This window comes from Leopardus geoffroyi, chromosome A1, assembly GCF_018350155.1.
Source record: "Leopardus geoffroyi isolate Oge1 chromosome A1, O.geoffroyi_Oge1_pat1.0, whole genome shotgun sequence".
Taxonomy (NCBI): Eukaryota; Metazoa; Chordata; class Mammalia; order Carnivora; family Felidae; genus Leopardus; species Leopardus geoffroyi.
Genome location: NC_059326.1, coordinates 192,821,230 through 192,843,524, shown reverse-complemented (window position 1 = coordinate 192,843,524; position 22,295 = coordinate 192,821,230). Strand labels below are relative to the sequence as shown.

The following is a 22,295-nucleotide window of genomic DNA, read 5'->3' as shown; positions in this document are numbered from 1 at the left end:
CCAGCCCCCCCCTCCCCGCCCCTGGCCTCAGCCCCTCGGAGGGCCTGACCCTTCCACCTCCCTATCGCCCTCCAGAACCTGAAGCGAGTAGCCGAGGTGTGGATGGACGAGTACGCCGAGCACATTTACCAACGCCGGCCAGAGTACCGCCACCTGTCTGCTGGGGACGTCGCCGCCCAGAAGAAGCTCCGCAGCTCCCTTAACTGCAAGAGTTTCAAGTGGTTTATGACCAAGATCGCGTGGGACCTGCCCAAATTTTACCCGCCGGTGGAGCCCCCGGCGGCAGCTTGGGGAGAGGTGAGTCTGAAGGGCCCGGTGCAAAATGCAAACGCGGAACCCCTATTCACAAGACAGGCAAAGAGTGCCAATTAAGGCATGAAATATAAAACATGTTTCTTTCTTGAGTCTCTCTAGCCTTGTGGTAGTTTTTTATATGCTACTTAATGTTCTAAGTAGAGAAAAATTAAAACTTTAATATTAGCATAAATTTTACCATTCAGCTTCATATTATGCAGTGTGAGTTTTAAATGCAAATAGAAGAGCATTTAGCTCATGTGCCAGATGGGTGAAATTTCACAATCTGTATTTCAACCCTTGTACGTGCATATGTATTTCTTACCAGAACAGTGCAAACACAGCACAAAGCTAACTTAGCTGATTTTGTTTCACTTGTTGCTAATGCATACTTTATTTTATTAAATTTTTTAAATGTATTGTGAGAGAGAGAGAGAGAGAGGGAGAGAATCCCAAGCAGGCTCTGCGCTTCCAGTGTGGAGCTCATTGTGGGGCTTGAACTCACGAACCATGAGATCATGACGTGAGCCAAAACCAGGAGTCAGTTGCTTAACCAGCTGAGAGCCACCTAGGTACCCCGATAATGCATACTTTCTAAACCCACTCTACCTGTGGCTTGCTGATGCGTGAGGAAGAGCAGAAAGAAAAACTGGGGGTTGCCCTCTTCTTCCCTTCCTTCTGTGTTGTTATCTTCCGCTGGTAAGGAAAGTGGTCTGCAGGTCCAGGGAAGTAATGCAAGAGGCTATTAGAGCTCCCTGGCTCTTCCTGTGTCTCTGAATACCTTGGCCTTCTTGGTGCAGTCAAGTTCTGGTTGGAAAGCACGGCCTTCAGACATGCCAGCACCCCACTTAGTCTTAGCTGTAACTTGAGTCTTGCTGAACTCCCATGCACGCAGGACCCCAGGGATTCTGTGCTTCTGGGGCATCACAGAAGAAAGGTACAGCGAATGCCTGTGTACCGTGTTATCACCTCTGCTCACATGCATGCTCCCCTGTCCTATCAGATTCCACTGACAAGTTCAAAGATAAAATTATTAAAAAGAATTTTTTTTTAACTTAAATCCAAGTTAGTTAACATATAGTGTAATAATAATTTCAGGAGTAGAATTTAGTGATTCACCACTTACATATAACACCCAGTGCTCATCCCAACAAGTGCCCTCCTTAAGGCCCGTCACCCATTTAGCCCATCCCACTATCCACCTCCCCTCCAGCAACCCTCAGTTTGTTCTCTGTATTTAAGAGTCCCTTATGATTTGCCTCTCTCTGTGTTTTTATTTTATTTTTCCTTCCCTCCTCCTATGTTCATCTGATGAGTTTCTCAAATTCCACATGAGTGAAACCCTATGAGATCCGTGTTTCTCTGACTCATTTCACTTAGCATAATACCCTCCAGTTCCATCCACGTTGTTGCAGATGGCAAGATTTCGTTCTTTTTCATTGCCAAGTAGTATTCCATTATATATATATATATATATATATATATATATATATAAACCACATCTTCTTTATCCATTCATCAGTCGAACACTTGAGCTCTTTCCATAATTTGGCTGGCACGTGAAAAGATGCTCAGCGTCACTCATCATCAGGGAAATACAAATCAAAACCACAATGAAATACCACCTCACACCTGTCCCGGTGGCTCAGATTAACAAGCCAGGAAACAACAGGTATTGGCGAGGATGTGGAGGAAAGGGAAGTCTTTTGCACTGTTAATGGGAATGCAAACTGGTTCAGCCAGTCTGGAAAACAGTATGGAGGTTCCTCAAAAAAATTAAAAATAGAACTACCTTACGACCCAGCAGTAGCACTACTATATATTTATCCAAAGGATAAAAAATGCTGATTCGAAGGGATACATGTACCCCAATGTTTACAGCAACACTATTATTAAAACTTTTAAGACCACGACAGCAGAGCTTTAAGCCAATGACAGCCCCTTCTGAGTGAGGGGCCTGGGGCCGCTGCCTGTGTCACACTCCTCAAGCCCATCCTGCTGGGGGAGGCAGACCATCTTCTAGCAGAAGAAGCACTCTGTCACCAGACTCTGGCTCCTGGTGTCTGAGCTGAGAGGACCACTCATTTATAGATGGACATACCGGGGCTGGGGGACAAGGAGCATAAGGGTTAGATCTCCTTCCTTGCAGGTGACAGAAGTCCAGTTTGAAGTGAAAAGAGAAATGTAGTGAATCTCATAGAAACGTTGGGTAGCTGTGGCTTCAGACACATGGATCCAGGGGCTCAAATGATGTCAGTTGCTTTTTCTCCTGTTTACCTCTGCTGCCATTTCTGTGAGCCTCATGCTGAGGGTAGCAAGATGGTTTCCAGAAGCTTGAAGCTGGCCCAGCAACAGAAAGTATATGCCTCCTTCCCAGTAAAGCCAGCACAGCTCTAGGAATCAAGTCTGATTCTTAGGTCTGCACCAATCACTGTGGCCACGGGAGGAAGGGGGAAAGCAGGGGTGGACAGATACTCTAGCAGGCCACAGAGTGGGGAGAGGGCGGTAGTCCCATAGAAAATCAGGGTGCTGTTACCAGAGGAAGGAGTGAGGGGTTTGAGCCAACAGAAACACCAGGTATGGCTTGTTCAAATTCATACAGCAAGTTAGAGGGGCCTTTCCTGACTAAGCTGTCTGGCCCATCCCATCTAACACCAGCATAGATACTGTAGAGGAGGTGTCGTGTTGACTTCCCTCATGAAGCTCTTCATTTCTTTGCCAGTTTATTGGCGTTTTCCCCTGTATTAGGGCCAGTCTTCCGAGAAGCAGACACCAAGAGACTTGTCGGGGGAATCCCTGAGAGAAGGAACGAGAAGGGAGCCAGGAGAGGCTGGGAGATCTGCTGTGGGGCTGGTTTGCCCGCTGGGAATGGGAAAGGGGAGGAAGAAGGGCTGCCGTAGGAGGAGTCCCACACTGCAAGGATGCTCTTGAGCCAAGTGACTGAGCAGTCTTCAAGCCAAGTCTCCTACCAGAGAAGTCAGCATCTCCCTGGAATGGGCCTCCACAGTCCCCCTGTCCCGCTCCGTCGCTGGCTGGAAGCAGCCCATGGGAAGCACGGCCTCCACTCAGACACAGTGGATTCCGAACACAGCGGCCGGGCAATCAGACTCCCTGCAGCAGGGCAACTGAGGAGCACGTTTTCACGGCCACCACACCTCCAACCCAACCCCTCAGTCAAGATAGGAGTGATTCTGTGAGGCAAAAACTACATGATGCACCTACACGGCACGGTGGCCTTTAGGTAGTGAGTGCTGACCAACCGTGAGCGGTGAGGCCTTCTGCTCCAGCCCAGTGCTCCTCCCACCACACCACACCCTGTCTTACTGAAACTCTTGTTTTTTGGATCGAGAACCTCTTGCCATTCACCTGCTCTTTAAGGCCAAGACCCCACAGCAAAGATGCCCCGTCCTTTTCTAGGGTGGCTTTCAAGATATGGTCCCTGTGTCTCCTGGAATGGGAGTAAAATTCCATTCCTGGAACTGTTGGATCAGATTCTCCAGGAATGGAGCCAGAGTCTCCTCTGAATACCAACCCCCCTCAACTTCCAGGTCCCCACTGCCACCCTGTGACTTTGCATGCTCTAGGACAAAGCTGGCTTTGGAGGAGCTCCTGAGGATTGAGTATTCCTGTACTGAGAAGCGCAAGGCACATCCACCAACCCAGGGCAAGCTTCATTAAGACAATGCAGAGCTTCCTCCATCCGATGTCTCTGCTGGGTTCCCTCCTTCCATCCCGGCGGGGTCCCAGGGGACTATCTCAAGATGCCTCATTAGTCCACTCTTTCCTTCTGTCTCTTTCAGATTCGCAATGTGGGCACAGGGCTGTGTGCTGACACGAAGCATGGGGCCCTGGGCTCCCCGCTGAGGCTGGAGAGCTGTGTCCGGGGCCGTGGGGAGGCTGCCTGGAACAACATGCAGGTAAGGGCCACTTCTCAGGGACTGGCGACCAGGTTTTCCTGGGTCATCTGTGGCCTGGAATGCTCACATGGTCAGGGCAGCGAGAGAGACGCCAAGGGTCAGTGACGAGTCACAAAAGCTAGCCCAGGGGACGAGTTATAAGAGCTTTCTGAACACCTTAGAAAGAGGAATCCTTCACATTGCAATAAAATCATCAATCGGGTCTGTTGGCAAATGACAGACACTCAGCCCAAATGGCCTTCAACAAAAAGAAGAACATATTGGCTCATGTATGCCGTTGAAGAGCTTAAATGATGTCATCAGGAGCTCTCCAGGGTCTCAACTCTTCTTCCTCTCTGTTGGCCTCATCCTTCATCTGGCTCTTCCCACATGGTGGCAGATATGACCACCAGCAGCAAAGGCTTCCAACCCACCAGTGAAAAGGCATGTCCCTTTCCAGAGTTCTGGAGAAGCCATGGGGTGCTCACATATTGGCTTTCCTGAGCCAGTTACAATAGGGGATGTGATACAGTCCTCGTGTTGATCAAGCCCACGTCACATGCCCACTCCTGGAGCCTGTGGTGTGGTCAGCCTCACCTGAAGGACGGGGAGACGAATGAGGAGAGTGGGTTCCCCAGGGGATCATGCCCAGGTGGTGTTATCAGAAGAATGAAGGCTACAGGCCAGCGGTGCAGAAAAAGCCACCACCCTCAAGAAACTGCATTTAACTTTCCGTGATTCCCCCAGATCCAACGGTTAGCCCTAAAATCACACCGCATCCCGCATCCACTGACTCTTGGTTCGAGGGAACGTTTTTATAGTCTCCTTCCTGTGGGTTTTCTGACATTTTGGAAGTGCACACTGATAGAAGCCCGTATTGCGGGGCCTCTGCAAAAACCGAGCTCAGAAGGTGTGTGTGGCACGCTCACTGCGAAGGAACAGCACCGCCTCTCAGATGGGCCCAGTGCCCGGCCTGCCAGTGTCTGCCCCTCCCTCTGAAGTCCTTGCTCCCTCTCCTCCTTCCTTGGTAGCAGTTATGAGAAGTGGCCCTCCTTCACCGATTCTCCTGAATTCTTCAGGGCAGCGTGTGGCTGCTCCCCACACCCACCCCACGATGGAGAACCCCAAAAGAGACCAGGAAGAGCACAGGGCCTGGGAGAACATGCCCGGAGAGCTCGACCTGGGATAGCCTCACTGTGTGGCAGAGTCCACACTAATGCCTGAAGATTCACTCGAACAAGGAACAAAATGATGTCTGGCTGCCTGGCTGTGCCAGCCTCCACCCTCTGAAATGGGAAGCATGGCAGCCCATTTGCCCCTGTGGGATCGATATTCCCTGGGGCTCTCAGACACCCTGAGCAGAGAGCTCTCGTGAGCCTGAAAAGGGAGAAATGTGAGCCTAAAATGCAGAAGACCCGGGAGATAATCAGGAAGCAGTAGCTGGTACAACCACTCCTTTGCCACCATGGGGTCCACTCCTGGCCAACATGGAGTAGGTTAACAGGGACTGGATTTACCCTCCTGCCAGAAACAACTGAAAAACAGAAAATGTGTGAAACACTCTTTTCAAGAGAGCAGACAACAGAGGGTTCTATTAAAGAGACGGACATTGCCGTTGTAAACCTTCCCTCAAAGAAAACTCCAGGCCCGGATAGATTCATTGGTGATTTCTACCAAACACTTAAGTAATGTTACCAACTCTACAAAAACTTTTCCGGAAAAGGAGGGAATACTCGCCAACTTATTTTGTGAGGCCAGCATTACCTTTGTAGCAAAACCAGACTGACCCATATACGAAAATTACAGACCAGTATCCCTTGTGAACATAGGTGCAAAAATTCTAAACAGAATTTTAGAAAATCCCATCCAACAGTGTGTAAAAAGGATAATACATCGTGACTAAGTGTAATTTATCTGAGAGGTGCATGATTGGTGGAATATTAGAAAAGTAATCAATAGATTCACCATGCTAACTGAAAAAGAAAAAACACATAATCACCTTATACCCAGAAAAAGCATTTGACAAAATCCAACATCCATTCCTGATAAAAACTGTCACAAACCAAGAATAAAGGAACTTCCTCAACTTGATCAAGTTCATCTATAGAAAACCTGCAGCTAACATCAAACTTAATGGTAAAAATCTGAATGTCTTACCCCTAATATCAGGGATAATACAGGGACTCTGACCTTACTGTTTCTATTTGACACTGTACTAACCTGTGGCAAGAAAAAGAAAAGTCATGCAGATGGGTGAAGAAGGAAAATAATTTGTAGACTATATGATCATCTTTATTTGCAGACTGTAGGATCACCTTTGTGGAAAATTCTATTGACTCTACAGAGAAACTACCAGAATTAATAAATGAACTTATCAAAGTTATGAGATACGAAAACCAATTGTATTTCTATACATGAATAATGAAGAATCAGAAATTAAAACAAGTCAAATTAAGATTAAATTGAGTCAAAACATATCAAATTATGGTTAATTGTATGCCAGTTATTCTCCGGTAAAGCTGCTGGAAAAAATGCTTATTAACTCAATACAATAGTGAACCTGGTTTGGATCCTGATTGAAACAGACTGTGAAAAGAAACTTACAAAGCAATTTAAGAACACTTGAACTCTTCTTACTTGATGACCTTGAGGACTTTGCAATAACTTTTTATTGTTATAATGGCACTTCAGTGAAGTATTTTCACCTGAGATGATATGATGTCTGTAATTTGCTTCAGAATAACGTTGAGGTGGGGGGTTGTGATGGGGGGTAAAGCTGTAACAAGATTCACCATGAGTTGGTAATTGTCGAAGCTGGGTGATTAGAAGAGGTGTGGTCGATACTGTTCCCTGGATCTCAATGTTTAACATTTTCTATCATTACAGAAAAGAGAGGGGTGCCTGGGTGGCTCAGTTGGCTGAGCATCCAACTCTTGATTTCAGCTCAAGATCTCATGGTTGTGGGGTCGAGCCCCGCGTCGGGCTCTATGCTGATGGCGTGGAGCCTGCTTGGGATTCTCTCTCCCCCTCCTCCCTCTGCCCCTCCCCTGCACATGCACTCTCGCTTTCTCAAAAAAAAAAAAAAAAAGAAAGACAGTCCCCGGTTTTGCTATCCCTATAATGATGTCCCTGTATGTACAGGTGTTCACCTTCACCTGGAGAGAGGACATCCGACCTGGAGACCCCCAACACACGAAGAAGTTCTGCTTTGACGCCATCTCGAACACCAGCCCGGTCACCCTCTATGACTGCCACAGCATGAAGGGCAACCAGCTGTGGAAATACCGCAAAGTAAGGCGGGCTGTGTGGGCGGAACAGGGCAACCTGCTTGGTTTTAAACAAAGAGAAGCAGACGGGCATGCAGCACCTCACTCCCCCCCACAGAGCATGCTCGCCCGTGCATTCGCGCCACACACCCGCCATGCCCCACTTCTCTGCCATTTGAGAGATGCCAGAAAGCCAGGTTTTTATGTGAAATCTCTACGCTCTTACATGCTGGCAGCTAGTCCATAAAACACCAGCACCACCACCGTCATGAGAACCGATGCCAGTGGGCCAGAGACGAGCATGATTAAGGCCCGGCCCCGGAAGTGGCACACAGGTCACTTCCACCCCCATCCCCCTGGGCAGAGCTCGGGCACAGGGCAAGGCCGCCTGCGGGGGAGGCCGGGCAGGGTCTCGCTGTGCCCTCAGCAGGGAGGCCTCGCAGGTCAGTGAACACGGCCGGCCGCTGCCTCACTGCCCCGTTGCTATCGTTGCTGCTGCCGTTGGTTCAGATCCCCAGCGCCGCCTCGCTGATTACCTCCCTGTTTCGTAGGACAAGACCCTGTACCACCCCGTCAGCGGCAGTTGCATGGACTGCAGTGAAAGTGACCACAGGATCTTCATGAACACCTGTAACCCCTCTTCTCTGACCCAGCAGTGGCTGTTTGAACACACCAACTCGACAGTCTTGGAAAAATTCAACAGGAACTGAGCCCTGGTGTCTCAGCGGGCCTGGTGGGGTCCTCTCCTGGCGCTTCCGGCAGCCTTCCCCTCCCGAGGGAGGCAGGGCTTCCGTGGGCAGCGTGACGTGAAAGGCGCTGGCCAACAGGTCTAGGGCAGAGAGGGCTCCGACGGCTGGAGCAGGAGGCCCACCTGTTCCTTGAGGCCCAGTGGTAGCCGTGGGGTGGACAACAGACCCCACATGAGGCCCCACAAAGAGCAGTGCCTGCTTTAATCCCTGACAGCATCATGGAAATCTAGGAGGGCCTTACCAACTTTGTCACCACGTTCCTTTGGGCATTATGTGGGAGAAATGCCAAGGCAGCCCTAGGCTACCCGAAAATGGGTCCTACAAGGTTACCTAGCCTTGAGATGGCTCGTATGTGACGGCCCTTTAGAAAGAGAAGCCCCTGTTGTCCGTCTGGGCACTTTTAGCATCTCTGCCGTCCATCCGCTGCAGAAGGGGAGGGAGGGAGTCTTTCTTGGGGCCACTGGTTTCAGCCATTTAGTTTCTGCCTGTCGTGGAGTAACTGAGTAACTACAGTTACTGCCCGGCTTCTGTTCTGTCACAGCCCCAGGCGATGCATTCGAAGGCCGTACCTGGGCCCTCAGAGCATCCAGTACTGAACACTGGCCAGCTGCCAGGCCTGGGGTCAGAAGCTGGACCCCTAGACGTTCCTTTGCCGCCATGGACACATGGGATGTCTCTCCTTGCTCTCTGGGCACAAGACAGCTCAGCCACCAGCTCTTCAGGGCTGGGTTTCAGATGACTTGGGCCCATGGAAAAGGCCTAGTAGAAGACCTCCACACCAGATATTCTGGCTGAATTTCCCTTATCAGTGCTTCCATTTTCCCCTTTCTCTCTTGGGCAATTACCTGCCTCAAGAAAGGAGCAGATGTGTGAAGTGCTCACCTCACAAAGTCTGGAGGCCTCCAAGGTGGACCGGGGGCGAGATGCCCAGCCTCTGACCTCATCGCGGCTCCAGTTCTCACGTAGAACTCCAGAATTTTTATAGAACTGTATCATTGGATCACAAACTAGAATGCTACATAGGATTCTGGTATTCTAGCATCCAGTTGGGATTTCTAGAATGCTTCGATTTACAAGAGCCAGCCAAGTGTAATATAGTTAAGGCATCCAGCCCCCAACCTAGAGACAATCTTTGAAATCCGAGGTTGGTGGTGTCCGGGGGAGGGAGGGGGTGGGTGACCCATGTCCGTCAGCTCGTACCGGAGGCCTCGGTACGACACGGTCCACAGTGCAGACCCGAAGCCCTGCACCCTCCACCGCCTTCACAGCTGCAGTGGAGGAGGGTCCCACGAACAGGCAGACACCCAGCTCCATGCCAGTCCCTCGTGTTTACCTTTTGCTTTGTTAATTATGTGTCGGACTCCCAGAGGGTTCCCAAGCTAATAGGAAGCATTTCTGTGACCAACCTGCCACCCACTGATTCAGAAATGGAAATCGCATTCTACAATCTATGGCTCCCACCAGCTAGTCCAGGAAATACTTGAAACCAGTGTTCCAATTAGAGCTGGGTCTCTCGATTGTGTCATTTACCAATTAAATGAGACATTAATCTGGGAACAGAGCCACGAATCTGCCTTTGAGATGCTGGCTGATCTCAAGGCCATCAGTTATCAGGGGCGGGGAGGCAGATAAAACACTCCTAACCACCACCACCCCAATTAAGCATATTGCTGGCAAAGCATCACTTCCTCCACTTCTGCCCCCACACACACCCTGCCCTGGCCGCCTGTCCCCAGGAGAGGCGGCCCCTGTGCGTGCAACAGCTTGCTTGATCCCTTCTTGTTGATCCCTCCGTGTCTTTTCCAAACGAGTGCCATATCTTTAGAAGTGGCCCTCCATAGGAAGGAGTCCAAAGATGAGGCCCCTTCTGGGATCTAGGAGAACAAGAGTTGCAGTTTGGAGAACTGAGGGTTCATCATCAGAGAGCAAAGCAGCATCATTAAAATAAAAACTGTGCCTTTTAAAAAGAAAAAAATGCAAATGTACAGCAAATCCCTAAACTTGAACAATTTCCTAGTGCCTTGCTAGACAAACATAAAGGGGCAGGGTTGGGGGCGGGGAGGGGAAACTTTCGTGGTAGTGTGTGCAGTTTCTGTTGGATGAGTGTGTGTTTCTTAACTTCTGATTTCAAGCAGGAGACGTTGGGCCTAGGGCAGGATCTGGGAGGCGGAGATGCCCCTCAAGGGCCAGAGGCTGGAGTTGTTCCAGTTCATGGCAAGTAACCCTCCAAGTTAAAAGGGCAGCTGGACAACTCATTTTGTCTGTGGCCTAGAAGGGCCTCAGCAACCCCTGGGAGAGGGCCCTGTTTGTAGACCAGGCCTGGAGTCCCCCACCCCAGCCCCCACACGGAGTGCAGCGCACTCGCTAGGTCTCCAGATGTCCCATTCCAAGTGGGTGACAGTGTCCTCGGCAAGACCGCGACTCCTGTGGAAAGCAGGTGCAGCAGCAAGCGGGCTTCAGCTTTCCTCTGTCCCATTCTTGGGTCCTCCATCAGGGTCTGCTTTTGCACCCTCGACTGGGGATGGGCAGGTCCTCTGAGCAGCACTTGCTGAGCCCTCACCAGGAGGTGCTGGGACTTGGCAAAGTGTTTAAGAGGGGAAGGAAGAGGTTCACGGCTCAGCTGACCAACTGACTGGTTACAAATACCACTGGTTGCTTTGGCCTCCTTTTTGAAAACCACCTGTCTCAGAGATCCAGGTTCCTGCCCACACTGCCAGCCGATGCTCAGTACAGCAGCCAGGACCTGTGGAGACGCTCTCATCTGGGTCATGGGTGAGAACGTGGGCCCCTTTGCCTCCCTTTATTCTGAGCATGAGGTCACAAAACAGGGAGCGGCCAGAAAGCATCATGACCATGTGGCTCACCAGCAGCCTTTCCAGAGGGGGAGCTCCGGAAACATTTTGGAATGCGGAGAGCCTCTTTGCTGTAAATACAAGGCTTTTGGAGGTGGCTAAATGTTCAGGCACACGTGTGAAAAGCCATTCTACCGTGTGCCTCCCCCTGGAGCTTTCAACTTTTAAAATAGTCCAGGAACCGCCCCTTCTCCCCTTGTGGAAGAATTAGTTCAGAGGCAGAGGGGGGCACTTCCACGGGGTGGGGGGGGGGGTGACATTAGGCCTAGGGGAGAAAGAGCAGTTCCTGTTGAAGATGAGGCATATAGAGTCCCAAAGCGCACCCTATATTCACTTTCCAAACCTACCTGTCGAATTTCTCTCTCTCTTTAAGAAAGAGATGATACCCTTGAAAATGGCTCCCTGCTTCTTTCCGTGTATCTTCATTTTTCTAGTCTCTGGAATCTCAAAAGCGTGGCAAAGCACTTTACGGTAGTAACCGAGAATTACTCTGACTGGGGATTCCTTGCTTCAGTGGTCTCTAGTGTGTACAGATTGGGCGATCTTTTATAATTCCTGGGAGGCAATGCATTTTTAATGTTTTCTGAAGATTTTTAAGCATGGGAGAGGGGCAAGGAGTGCAGTCCAATTCTGGAATTCTTTTCTACTTTCCACCGATGCTCTTTGTGAAAATCGAAGTAATATTTCAGTTCAAACTTGATCTTGAGCCAAGGCCAAGGCCCACTGCCGCCTCTGGGGTGGGTGTTGGACCTACATCCCAAGTGACAAGGTCCTCTTAGCATCCGCTCCCCAGATGGCTTTGATTCAGCCTCTCCAGACAACAGGGTTGAGCTCCTGCTCTGTTTTGGGCGTGAAGCCTGGGATCCCAGAGGGACTACGCAGGGAATATTGAGATGGCAGACTGGGATTCTAAACAGAGAGCTCAAGACCACCAACCTCTCTTCTCCTGCCCGGAAAAGTGAGCCTTTGTGATGAACTGACTTACTGTGTACAATTGTGATTGTTGTTGAGTAAACCTCCAGACTTTCTCTAACGTGTTCTCTGGCTTGTTCTTGTCACGCACCATTTTTCAGTCCGTCATTCCCCACGTATTCAGGGAGTGTCTGCTCGGTACCCAGGCCCTCTGCCAGATACCGAACAAGTCCCCGACAGCTGTCCTTCTAGAGAGGAAGGTGGACCTCAAATAACCAACCAAGATGACTCTAGATGTGAGCAGGGCTATGAAGAATATAAACCGAGATGTCTCAGAGACTGGATTGGGAGGCAACATTAGATAGGCCGGTCAGAGTGTGTCTCTGTGAGAGCCGAAAGACATGAGGGAGTCTGAGCCAAGAGGCAGTTTGGGGGAGAGAGTTCCAGGCAAAGGGAGTCACTACTGCAAGAACCCTGAGCAGGAGGGACTTTCCGTGTTGAAGGCACAGGAGGTGAGCTCACAGGGTTAGGTGGGGTAGCCCACAAAGGGTCTGACAGACTACAGCCAGGAATGGAAGATTTCAGGGGGGCAGGACAAGGTGAAATGGCTTGATTTCTGATGCTCACCCATCAGCCACAGGTGTCTACCTACCAAAATATTACGATGCTTTTGAATATTAGATTTGTATCATTTGTGTAATGCCACATTCTAGAAACAGCATTGGCTGGCGTGGCTCTGCAGATCCTGCCTCCTATCTAGACCTCAGTTTTCTGCCGTAAAATGGCCGGTTTTTGGATGATCCTTCCAGCCCCACCTCTGGTTCCCTGGTTGAAACTTAGTGTAGGACTACCAGTCCAGCCAGCCCAAGCTGCCTGCTGATGCTGTCGCCCAGAGCCCACCAGAGGGCGCTGTGACCACGGCTTGGAAAAGGCAGATTAAGGGGGTGGAAATCTGTTCACTGGCCTTCTGAGCCCTGGAACCAGAAGATGGATATTGTTAATTTTCTTCTAAAATTTTAGTGATTTCTTTAAAAAGATTAAATCCTTTTACTAGGGACAGAGGAAGAGAGGGAAGAAGATTCCAGGTGCAGGGGCCGCATGTGCTAAGACCCTGTGGAGGGAACATGACAGGTATGAAGGTCAGTGAGGTGGGAGCAGAGTGAGTGAGAAAAAAAAAGACAAGAAGGAAAGGGTGGGCAGAAGCCAGACTCTGCAGGGTCTTGTAGGCCATGTTAAGGCGTCTCTGAGCTTTATTTTTAAAGCAGTAGGGACCATTGGAGGGTTTTTAACTGGGCAGGGTGAGAGCATCAGATGTGCCCTCAACTGATGTTTATAGCCAGGAATGACTTTCTCGAGCTGCTGGGCACATAGTTGGCACCTCGGGCCTGCAGAGTGAAAACTCCAGGGCAGCTGGCCCTCAGTTGCCTTCTCGAAATCACTGATTCCTGGGAGGAAAGGTCCTTCCCCACTGGGACAGGTGGGAGGATGGGGGGAATTAACATGTCTCATCCGTTCTAGCTCCTCAGCTCCCAAGCCCACAAGCAAGGGTAGAATCCAAGGTACCTAAAGCACTCAGCTGGACACACAGTGGGAGCTCTGTCAGTGGTTGGTGGCGTACTTGTTTGGGAGCAGAGGCGGAGAATTTGGCAATTTGCCAACAATTTTGGATTCTCTCTCTCTGTACTTAGTTGGAATTGGGGACTGGGGGCACTGAGTAAAGGCACTGAGTAAAGGCTCAATGAGTATTTGAAGAATGGACAAACGGGTGAAGAATACAGCTTCAGATTACACTTTAGGCTTTTATTTCCTCCACTCACAGCCTACAGGCCTTCTGAGAGAGAGTGCTCCTGTATCCGTTACATGCTGTGTGTTCTTGAGAAAGTCCCTTCCCCTCCCTAGGCCTCAGATTTTCCATGACAATGGGGAGAAGGGGAGCAAAGTAGATAATGGTCAGCCCGTACTCTTACAGTTGTACAAATCCTGCATCTGGTATTTTGCAGTAGACCTGAGGTTGCTAGGGATTTATTTTCCAAGCTAACCTAGGGGATAGGAGTGGGGCCCCCTTTCAGTTCTGTTGGTGTCTCCCACCCTATGGCTTCTGGGCTATTGCTGAAGTGGGTCCAGGATTCAGTATCCAGAGCTCCCTTCCTGCAGCTGCTTACAGCTCTGCTAACCTCTGGCCACGGGCATCCGTTTCCTCTTTGTTCACCCTCAGTGCCTGGGCTGCCTGGCTTGGTGATCCTCGGGCCCATGAAGGTGCCCCAGGGAAGTCTGCAATCCTTACCTTCCAATCTGACTTGCTTCAGAGCTGGCAGGGTGACGACCCTTGGTGTGCATGCACGCACGCATACACACACACACACACACACACAGTGCCATAGAAACAAAGGAAAACCTGGTGAACCCTCAGAGAAGCAGGTTTCTTAGCAACTTCACAGCTTTTGTTCATGAGCCACTTGGAATTGAAGTAGCATCTGATCTCCTGCCAGCTTCTGCCTGGGGATGGGAAGAAGGGGATGGAGGGTCTGCTTTCGCTGGAGCTAGAGCTAAACACCCCCGCCCCCAGCATTGGCCTCTCAGCCTGGGATGCTGAGGCTGGAATCCTGGGGTCTGGAGTCCTCATGAGGCTGGAGTCCACATTCTGGGAAAAGTCCCTGCTATGGTTTCTTTACAGCTGCAGAATCCCAGGGCTCGGTCATCGAGACAACAAATGCATACCGACATATGTACTGTGGGCCCATGGTGGTCCACGCTGGGTGCCCATAGTAGTTGGCTTTGTCCTCAGCCCTGGAAATACAGAGATGAATAAGGAATAATCTGTGACCTCTTTAGCCTAGTGATGAGAACAAACAAGGACCCAGAGACACCTGATTACCGCTGCACTGCTTGTGACTTCACCCCAGGCCTCTAGTATAAAACCGAAACTTCTTAGCCAGGTCCTAACAGTCCTTCCAGGCTGGCCCCTGCCTGCTTCTCCATCACCTCCCCAGCAGGGCTCAGGCCCTCACAGGCCAAGTCTTTCCCACCTCCAAAACCAAGTGGTCCCTCCACTTGGAATGTTCTCCCTCTGCTTGGCAGCTTTTTGTCAGAGTTTAGGTCCCAGCTTAGCTCACCCCCACCCCCAAGAAACTTCCGGCACACCCAGTCAAGAACAGGCCCACCCCACACACATCATTTTCTGGCATGCTGAGCACCTTTGTAGCCTCCTTCATGGCACTTATCCTGACATACGGTCCATTCTCCTTGTTCACAGTAGTTATGTTCTATTGAGTCACTGTGAACATGGAATCAGCAAACACTGAACCACGCCCCTAGGGGAAGCGCAGGGGTAGGCTCCTGCGAGCCTCTACTCGAAACATTTTCATCAAACGATCAATACATAACCTTGTTTTATGTGCATTTCTGTTTAAAGACACCTTATTTAATAATAGGTCACTAATTTGTCAACATACAACTCAGGGCTAACTCTGGAACTAATGCCTGAATGAAATTTACTTAACACACACATGTTCTCCATAGACACATCTTAGTGCTTAAGAACACCATACAGCACCTCAGCACTATGCTTGGGAGGCATTTTAAACCAAAATCACCGACAAAAAGCACAAAAATATGTAAAACGTGACACCACATTGCCCACGAAAAGGATACTTGTTTAGAGCATGCACGCTAGACCTCAGCTGGGAACGTGCATGTTGGGGGAACTCCAATTTTTTGCCACTCTGCACATGCACACATCTGCAAGTGACCTCCGAGGTGCTGCAGGTGACCTCCAAGGTGCTGCAAGCATCGGTTCTGAGGTCACAAATCTATTTTGGTGAGTAGGCACATTTGCAAACACAGCATCAGTGTAATAATGAGGAGTGCTTTAATTATTTTATTCATTCGTTTACTTGTTTAGTGTCTTCTAGTCCACGGTTTTATCCCCAGCTCTCAGGAGGACTGATTTGGACCTCCGAAATTGTTGAGCTGCTGATGAACGCACCACCTATCTCTGAAATGTTAGTTTTGTGAAACTGATTAATAACCCTTATTATTTATGTCACCATTAGTTGCATATTTCGTTAAGGCCAAAACTAAACAGCTTTCCAGGGCTGACTTTTCCTAATGAAACTCATGAAAGACTGATATATGAATCTGAAGTTGTTCATTTTTTTATGGGCATTAGACCCAATGACCCAAATATACACTAACCCAAATAATTATGTGCAACCTCCTAGTATCAGCTGAATTTTTTCTTAGAAGTTTGCTTGGTCATCTAGCATTAAAGAAAGGAGAAGCACAAAGGTTTGTTTCTCCATGACAGACTACACATACAACCCCACTCCCATACAGAATTGGTTTCTGAAAATGTGACCAATGTCGAAAGTAAAAAGTCAAACAAAAAATGTATTCCGTCAACAGGTCACATTTGCTCCTAAGGAATAAAAAAGGGTTTATCAGTTTCAATTACACCTGCATTTTTGGACGCAATCTTTGATGATATATTTCCTGCCTTTCCTACTATATCTTCAATTTGATTATTTTTCTTTACTAATCAAAAAACATGCATAAGGAAGTGCCTGGCTGGTTTAGCTGGAGGAACATGCAACTATTGATCTCAGGGTCATGAGTTCAAGTCCCACAATGGGCCTAGAGCTTACTTAAAAAAAAAAAAAAGTGATTAAGAACATCAAGTGGAGACTGAAGATTCATTCCTTTCAATAAATCCAATGACTCCTACCTTTATGTCAATTACAGTTAATGATACACATACTTCCTTTATTGAAATCTAATTCACCTAAAGTGTATAATTCAATGTTCTTAGTATATTTACAAGGTTGTGCAACTATCACCACTTCCTAATTTCAGAACATTTTTGTCCCCCGAGAAAGAAACTCTGGACCCATTAGCAGTCACTCCCCACCCAAGCTCCCCAGTCCCTTAGCCGCTGGTAACCACTCATCTGCATGGATTTGCCCTTTCTGAACATTTCATATAAATGGAATCATGGAATATGTGGCCATTGTGTCTGGCTTTCACTTAGCATAATGTTTTCAAGGTTCATCCGTATTGTGTCAGTCCTTCATTCCTTTTTATTGCAGAATAATAATGTGTCTGGAAATACTACATTTTGTTTATCCATTCATCAGTTGAAAGACATTTCATCTCTCTGGGTAGATACCTAAGAGTAGAATGGCTGGGTCATATGGTAAGTCTACATTTAACTTTTTGAGGAACTCTTAAACTTTTTCCAAGATGGGTGCACCAATTTTGCATTCCTACCAGTAGTATGTGGGGTTCAACTTCTCCACATCCTCACCAATACTTGCCATTACCTGTCTTATGTACTATAGCTATCCTAGTAGATATGAAGTAATATCTCATTGTAGTTTTGATTTACATTTCCTTAATGATTAGTGATGTTGAGCATCTTTTCATGTGCTTTTGGCCATCTGTATATCTTCTTTGGAGAAATATCTATTCAAAACCTTTCACTCTTTCCACCATCTTTTCGTGCTGCCATTATGGCAGGCATCCTGGCAGATGCTCTCAAGAGCATGAACAATGCCAAAAAGAGAGGCAAACACCAGGCTCTTAGTCCATGCTCCAAAGTCATCTTCCAGTTTCTAACTATGATGCTGAAGCATGGTTACATTGGTGAATTTGAAATCATGGATGATCACAGAGCTGGGAAAATTGTTGTGAACTTCATGGGCAGGTTAAACACGTGTGATCAGCCCCAGATTGGAGGTACAGCTAGAAAAATGGCAGAATAGTCTGCTCCTGTCCCACCAGTTTGGTTTCATTTCACTGACAACCTCAGCTGGCATCATGAAGAAGCAAAACACACCGGAGAAAAAATCTCGGGGTTCTTTTTTCTAGGGATATAATACATGTGTGCAAATAAAATGCCTCAGTGGACTCTGGTGCTTAAAACACACGCAAAAAAATTTTTTTAATAAAAAAACCTTTACCCCTTTTTATTGTCTTTTTATTGTTGTCTTTTTATTGTTGAATGATAAGAGTGCATTATATATTCTAAATACAAGTCCCTTATGATATGTATGATTTGCAAACACTTCCTCCCATTCTATAGGTTGTCTTTTCACTTTCTTGACATACACACACTTCTTATCACTACTCTTGGTGCTTTCATTTTTCCATCCACATAATTGTTTAAGATGAGGTTAAGATACAACAAAATAATGAAGCACTTTCCCAATCATTGCTGCACAGATGGATATGGAAACTGCCTGTGTGGAAATTGAACGATTAACAGATCAGCAGCACCACCTTCCCATCCTGCAATGTGAGGTCTCACTAACATGCAGAAATCTGAACCTGAGTACAAGGGGTATCAGCATAAAATGGATGAAATAATAACTACCACTTAATGAACACTTACTATGTACGAGACACTAAGCTAAGTGCTTTACAATATCACATTTGATCCTCACAATAGCCCTATAAGTACTATTATCATCCCATCTTACAGATGAAGAAAACTGAGGCTTATTATATACTTCACATAAGTTGTCAATGGTCCTATGGCTAGTAAAGTGGCAGAGCTGGAATTCAAACCAGAGCCTTTGCCCTTAGCCACAGTGCCAAGAGCTACCGTTGGCCAATAGCCAGCACCTGTCAAGTGCCAGGTTGCAGACCAGAGCCAGGGGACACTTTCATGCGTCCTCAGAGAAATGAGGAAAATAGGCTCATGCTGTGGACTTTTTATAAAGCTTAATTTATTCCATTTAAATGACTATCCTTTATTCCGAGATTCTTCCAACTTTTTTGGTATTCCATACTTCCTGTTAAATTACAATACCAAAGGATGGTGTTTTTCTTACTATTATTAGAAATATAGGCACGTCGTAAAACATCCAATAGGAACAGAGGTTATAAAATTCAAATTCTGGTGTGCCTGGGTGGCTCAGTTGGTTGAGCATATGACTCTTGGTGTCAGCTCAGGTAATGGTCCCACGGTCATGGGATCGAGCCCCACATTGGGCTCTGTGCTGAGCATGGAGCCTGCTTAAGATTCACTCTCTCTCCCTCTGCCCCTCTCCCCCACTCATGCTTGCTCACTCTCTCAAGTTAAAAAAAATTTTTTTTTAATTTTCAGATTCTTCCTTTCTTCCCTTGACCTGCAGTCCCCACCATGGAAGCAACCACAATTACTAGTTTCTTGTGTTTCCAAATATGTGTATTTGGGTATAAAAATTTTTAGAAAAACAAATGGAATTCATACTCCATGTAGTGCCCTGTATCTTTTTTATTACTTAATAAATGTTTTGGTAGAGTTGGATATACTTAATTTATTGAAAAAATGTTTACGGGGTCCCTACTCTTGTTAGCTACCAGAATTGGAGAATTAGTGTTGTATGCACTGGAGCTACAACAACAACAAACAAGGCAGACATGGTCCTGGCCTTTGCGGAGCTTATATTGTAATGGGAGAAACAGCCCCAATACAAAAATAATAATAAAATAGAATCATTGAATATTGTGATGAATGCTAATAAGAAAAGGCATGGAATGGAGCATAGCGATGGGCAGGGGCTGGGAAGAAAAATTCCTTTTAATCAGGGAAGACTCTCTGCAGAGGTGACATTTAAATTAAGACTTGGAGGATGGAGACAGCTGTGGGAGAAGCGAGCGGAACAGCTTTCCAGGTAGAGGCAACTGCCAATGCAAAGACCTTGAGGTAGGGAGGAGTCTGGCTTATCTGAGGAACTTAAGGAAGAATAACAGAGCTGAGGCGTGGGAAGGGGGCAAAGAGATGGCAGGAGGCACCGTCAGAATGCACTGGGAAGCTGGTGAGGGGCTTAAGAGAAGTTGGGCAAGGTTTGGTTTGTATAGATGCTCCACCAGGAAAGAGTGGTTTAGGGACCAGCTCATAGGCCAGTAAAGCACGTTAGACACAAGGTGATGGTGGCCTGGGCTGAACCGCTGGCCATAGGAAACGAAGCAAAAGGGACAGATTCTAAATATCTATTGGAAGGAGAAGAAAGTGCCTCAATGATGCGTGGGCTTGGAGTGGGGTGAAAGAAGAGACAATCAAGGGTGCTACAAGTTGCAGTTAACGGATTCGGTTGTCCGAAGCTTTTAACTTGAACATTTGGTCTGCGATGCCCCTGGAGCATCTAAGCTCCAGAGGCTGTTTTCTGGAGCTCTGAGGAGAGGCCTCAGCTAGAACTATGGAGTTGGGGGTTATCAGCCTGAAATTTTAATTATCTGAAGGTAGACTTGGGGATGGAAAAGAATATTACAGTTACTGAGTCAAGTTGCCATTGTAAAACCTAGCTTTTATTAAAGGCTTTATGTTCAATTTACAAATCTTGTTATTCCTTTATAAATCTGGTGATTTTTCATATAAAGATAAGAACAATCACTTTCACTTGTTCTTTGATTACTGTTGAATTAATTCTTAAGTTTAGCAGATTCAATCCTCCTTAAACATTTAACAGGCTTACAGATTTAATTAATCAAATTTCCTTAGACATTTCAGACTACAATTACAAATTTAATATGTCTGATTTTCTCAAACACTTTAAATGCCCAACAGGGCAGACTTACAAATCTAAAAAGCAAGATCTTTCAAGCACTTAAGGAACTGTTGTAAATTAATTACCTAAAGTGATAAATGTAGCAAAGCAGATTCTCTTGGCCATTTCAAGAATCTCAAATCCTACACAAAGCAAAACAAGGATCACAGAAGCTTCTCTCTGTATTCATTTCTTCATTATTTGAATATTTCACTATATTTCCTTTCTGGAGTTACAGATTTACTTCCCCAGCAGAAAACTCAGAATTTTTTCCAAAAAAAAAATTGTTATTTGAAACCAAACTACATAATAACAGGGAGGAGAGATTATAAAATATTCCTTGAAGAAAGACTATAGGATTGTCTATAAATGGTAGTTAAAAGCATGTGCACCACCCTTCCCCCCCCCACACACACACACAAAATTACACAGAAACTGAGGGTATCAGTCTGGGTCCAATTAAGAGAGAGAAATCACACGGTAATTTGAACAGAGGAAAGCTAATATAAAGATTTATGAATTATAACAGGGCACAGTAGTAAAACAGTAAAGAGAACTCTAAAGAATTCAGGAGTAGCAGATAAGGAGCATCCCCTACCCCAAGGGCTGAGATAGAGAACCCGTCTAGGAACATCTCCAAAGGCAAGGGAATTAAAAGCAAAAATGAACTATTGGGACCTCATCAAGATAAAAAGCTTCTGCACTGCGAATGAAAAACAATCAACAAAACTAAAAGACAACCGATAGAGTTGGAAAAGATATTTGCAAATGGCATGTCGGATAAAGGGCCAGTATCCAAAATCTGTAAAGAACTCACCAAACTCCACACCTGAAAAACAAATAATCCCGTGAAGAAATAGGCAGAAGACATGAATAAAACACTTTTCTAAAGAAGACATCCGGATGGCCAACAGGCACATGATAAGATGCTCAATGTCACTCATCAGGGAAATACAAATCAAAACCACACTGAGGTACCACCTCATGCCGGTCAGAGTGGCTAAAATGAACAAATCAGGAGACTACAGATGCTGGCGAGGATGTGGAGAAACGGGAACCCTCTTGCACTCTTGGTGGGAATGCAAACTGGTACAGCCACTCTGGAAAACTGTGGAGGTTCCTCAAAAAATTAATAGATCTACCCTATGACCCAGCAATCACACAGCTAGGAATTTACCCAAGGGATACAGGAGTGCTGATGCATAGGGGCACTTGTATCCCAATGTTTATAGCATCACTTTCAACAATAGCCAAATTATGGAAGGAGCCTAAATGTCCATCAACTGACAAATGGATACAGAAGATGTGGTTTATATATACAATGGAATACTACATGGCAATGAGAAAGAATGAAATATGGCCTTTTGTAGCAACGTGGATGGAACTGGAGGGTATTATGCTAAGTGAAATAAGTCAGGCAGAGAAAGACAGATACCATATGTTTTCACTCATATGTGGATCCTGAGAAACTTAACAGAAGACCGGGGGGGAGGGGGGGGGGGAAGTTACAGAGAGGGAAGGAGGCAAACCATAAGAGACTCTTAAATACTGAGAATAAACTGAGGGTTGATGTGGAGTGGGAGGGAGGGGAAAGTGAGTGATGGGCATTGAGGAGGGCACCTGTTAGGATGAGCACTGGGTGTTGTATGGAAACCAATTTGACAATAAATTCCATAGAGAGAGAGACAGACAGAGAGACAGAGAGACAGAAAGACAGAGAGAGACAGAACCCATCTAGGAAAAGGAAAAGGCACCATTCTCCCCTGCTCCAGGGGCAGTGCCAGGGGAAAATCTGGCA

At 47.0% G+C, this 22,295-nt stretch overlaps 1 protein-coding gene and 1 long non-coding RNA gene across 4 annotated transcripts in view; one reads left to right on the top strand and one right to left on the bottom strand.

Moving 5' to 3' along the window:
* The window catches only part of GALNT10 (polypeptide N-acetylgalactosaminyltransferase 10), a 224,938-nt gene extending 212,854 nt beyond the window's left edge, over positions 1 to 12,084 (top strand). For all 3 annotated transcript variants that reach the window (XM_045436518.1, XM_045436527.1, XM_045436507.1), the window contains exons 9-12: positions 76 to 297; positions 4,095 to 4,211; positions 7,332 to 7,481; positions 8,008 to 12,084. In XM_045436518.1, the coding sequence (XP_045292474.1) occupies positions 76 to 297; positions 4,095 to 4,211; positions 7,332 to 7,481; positions 8,008 to 8,166 (648 nt within the window). In that variant the 3' untranslated portion in view covers positions 8,167 to 12,084. The remainder of the gene's footprint in view (positions 1 to 75; positions 298 to 4,094; positions 4,212 to 7,331; positions 7,482 to 8,007) is intronic.
* A 2,286-nt stretch (positions 12,085 to 14,370) lies between these two features.
* On the bottom strand, positions 14,371 to 14,852 carry LOC123575807. Its single transcript, XR_006701004.1, has 2 exons — positions 14,688 to 14,852; positions 14,371 to 14,465 (listed from the first exon to the last, which is right to left on the bottom strand). It is a non-coding gene; the product is annotated as an uncharacterized LOC123575807 (long non-coding RNA).
* Positions 14,853 to 22,295: the final 7,443 nt, after the last annotated feature.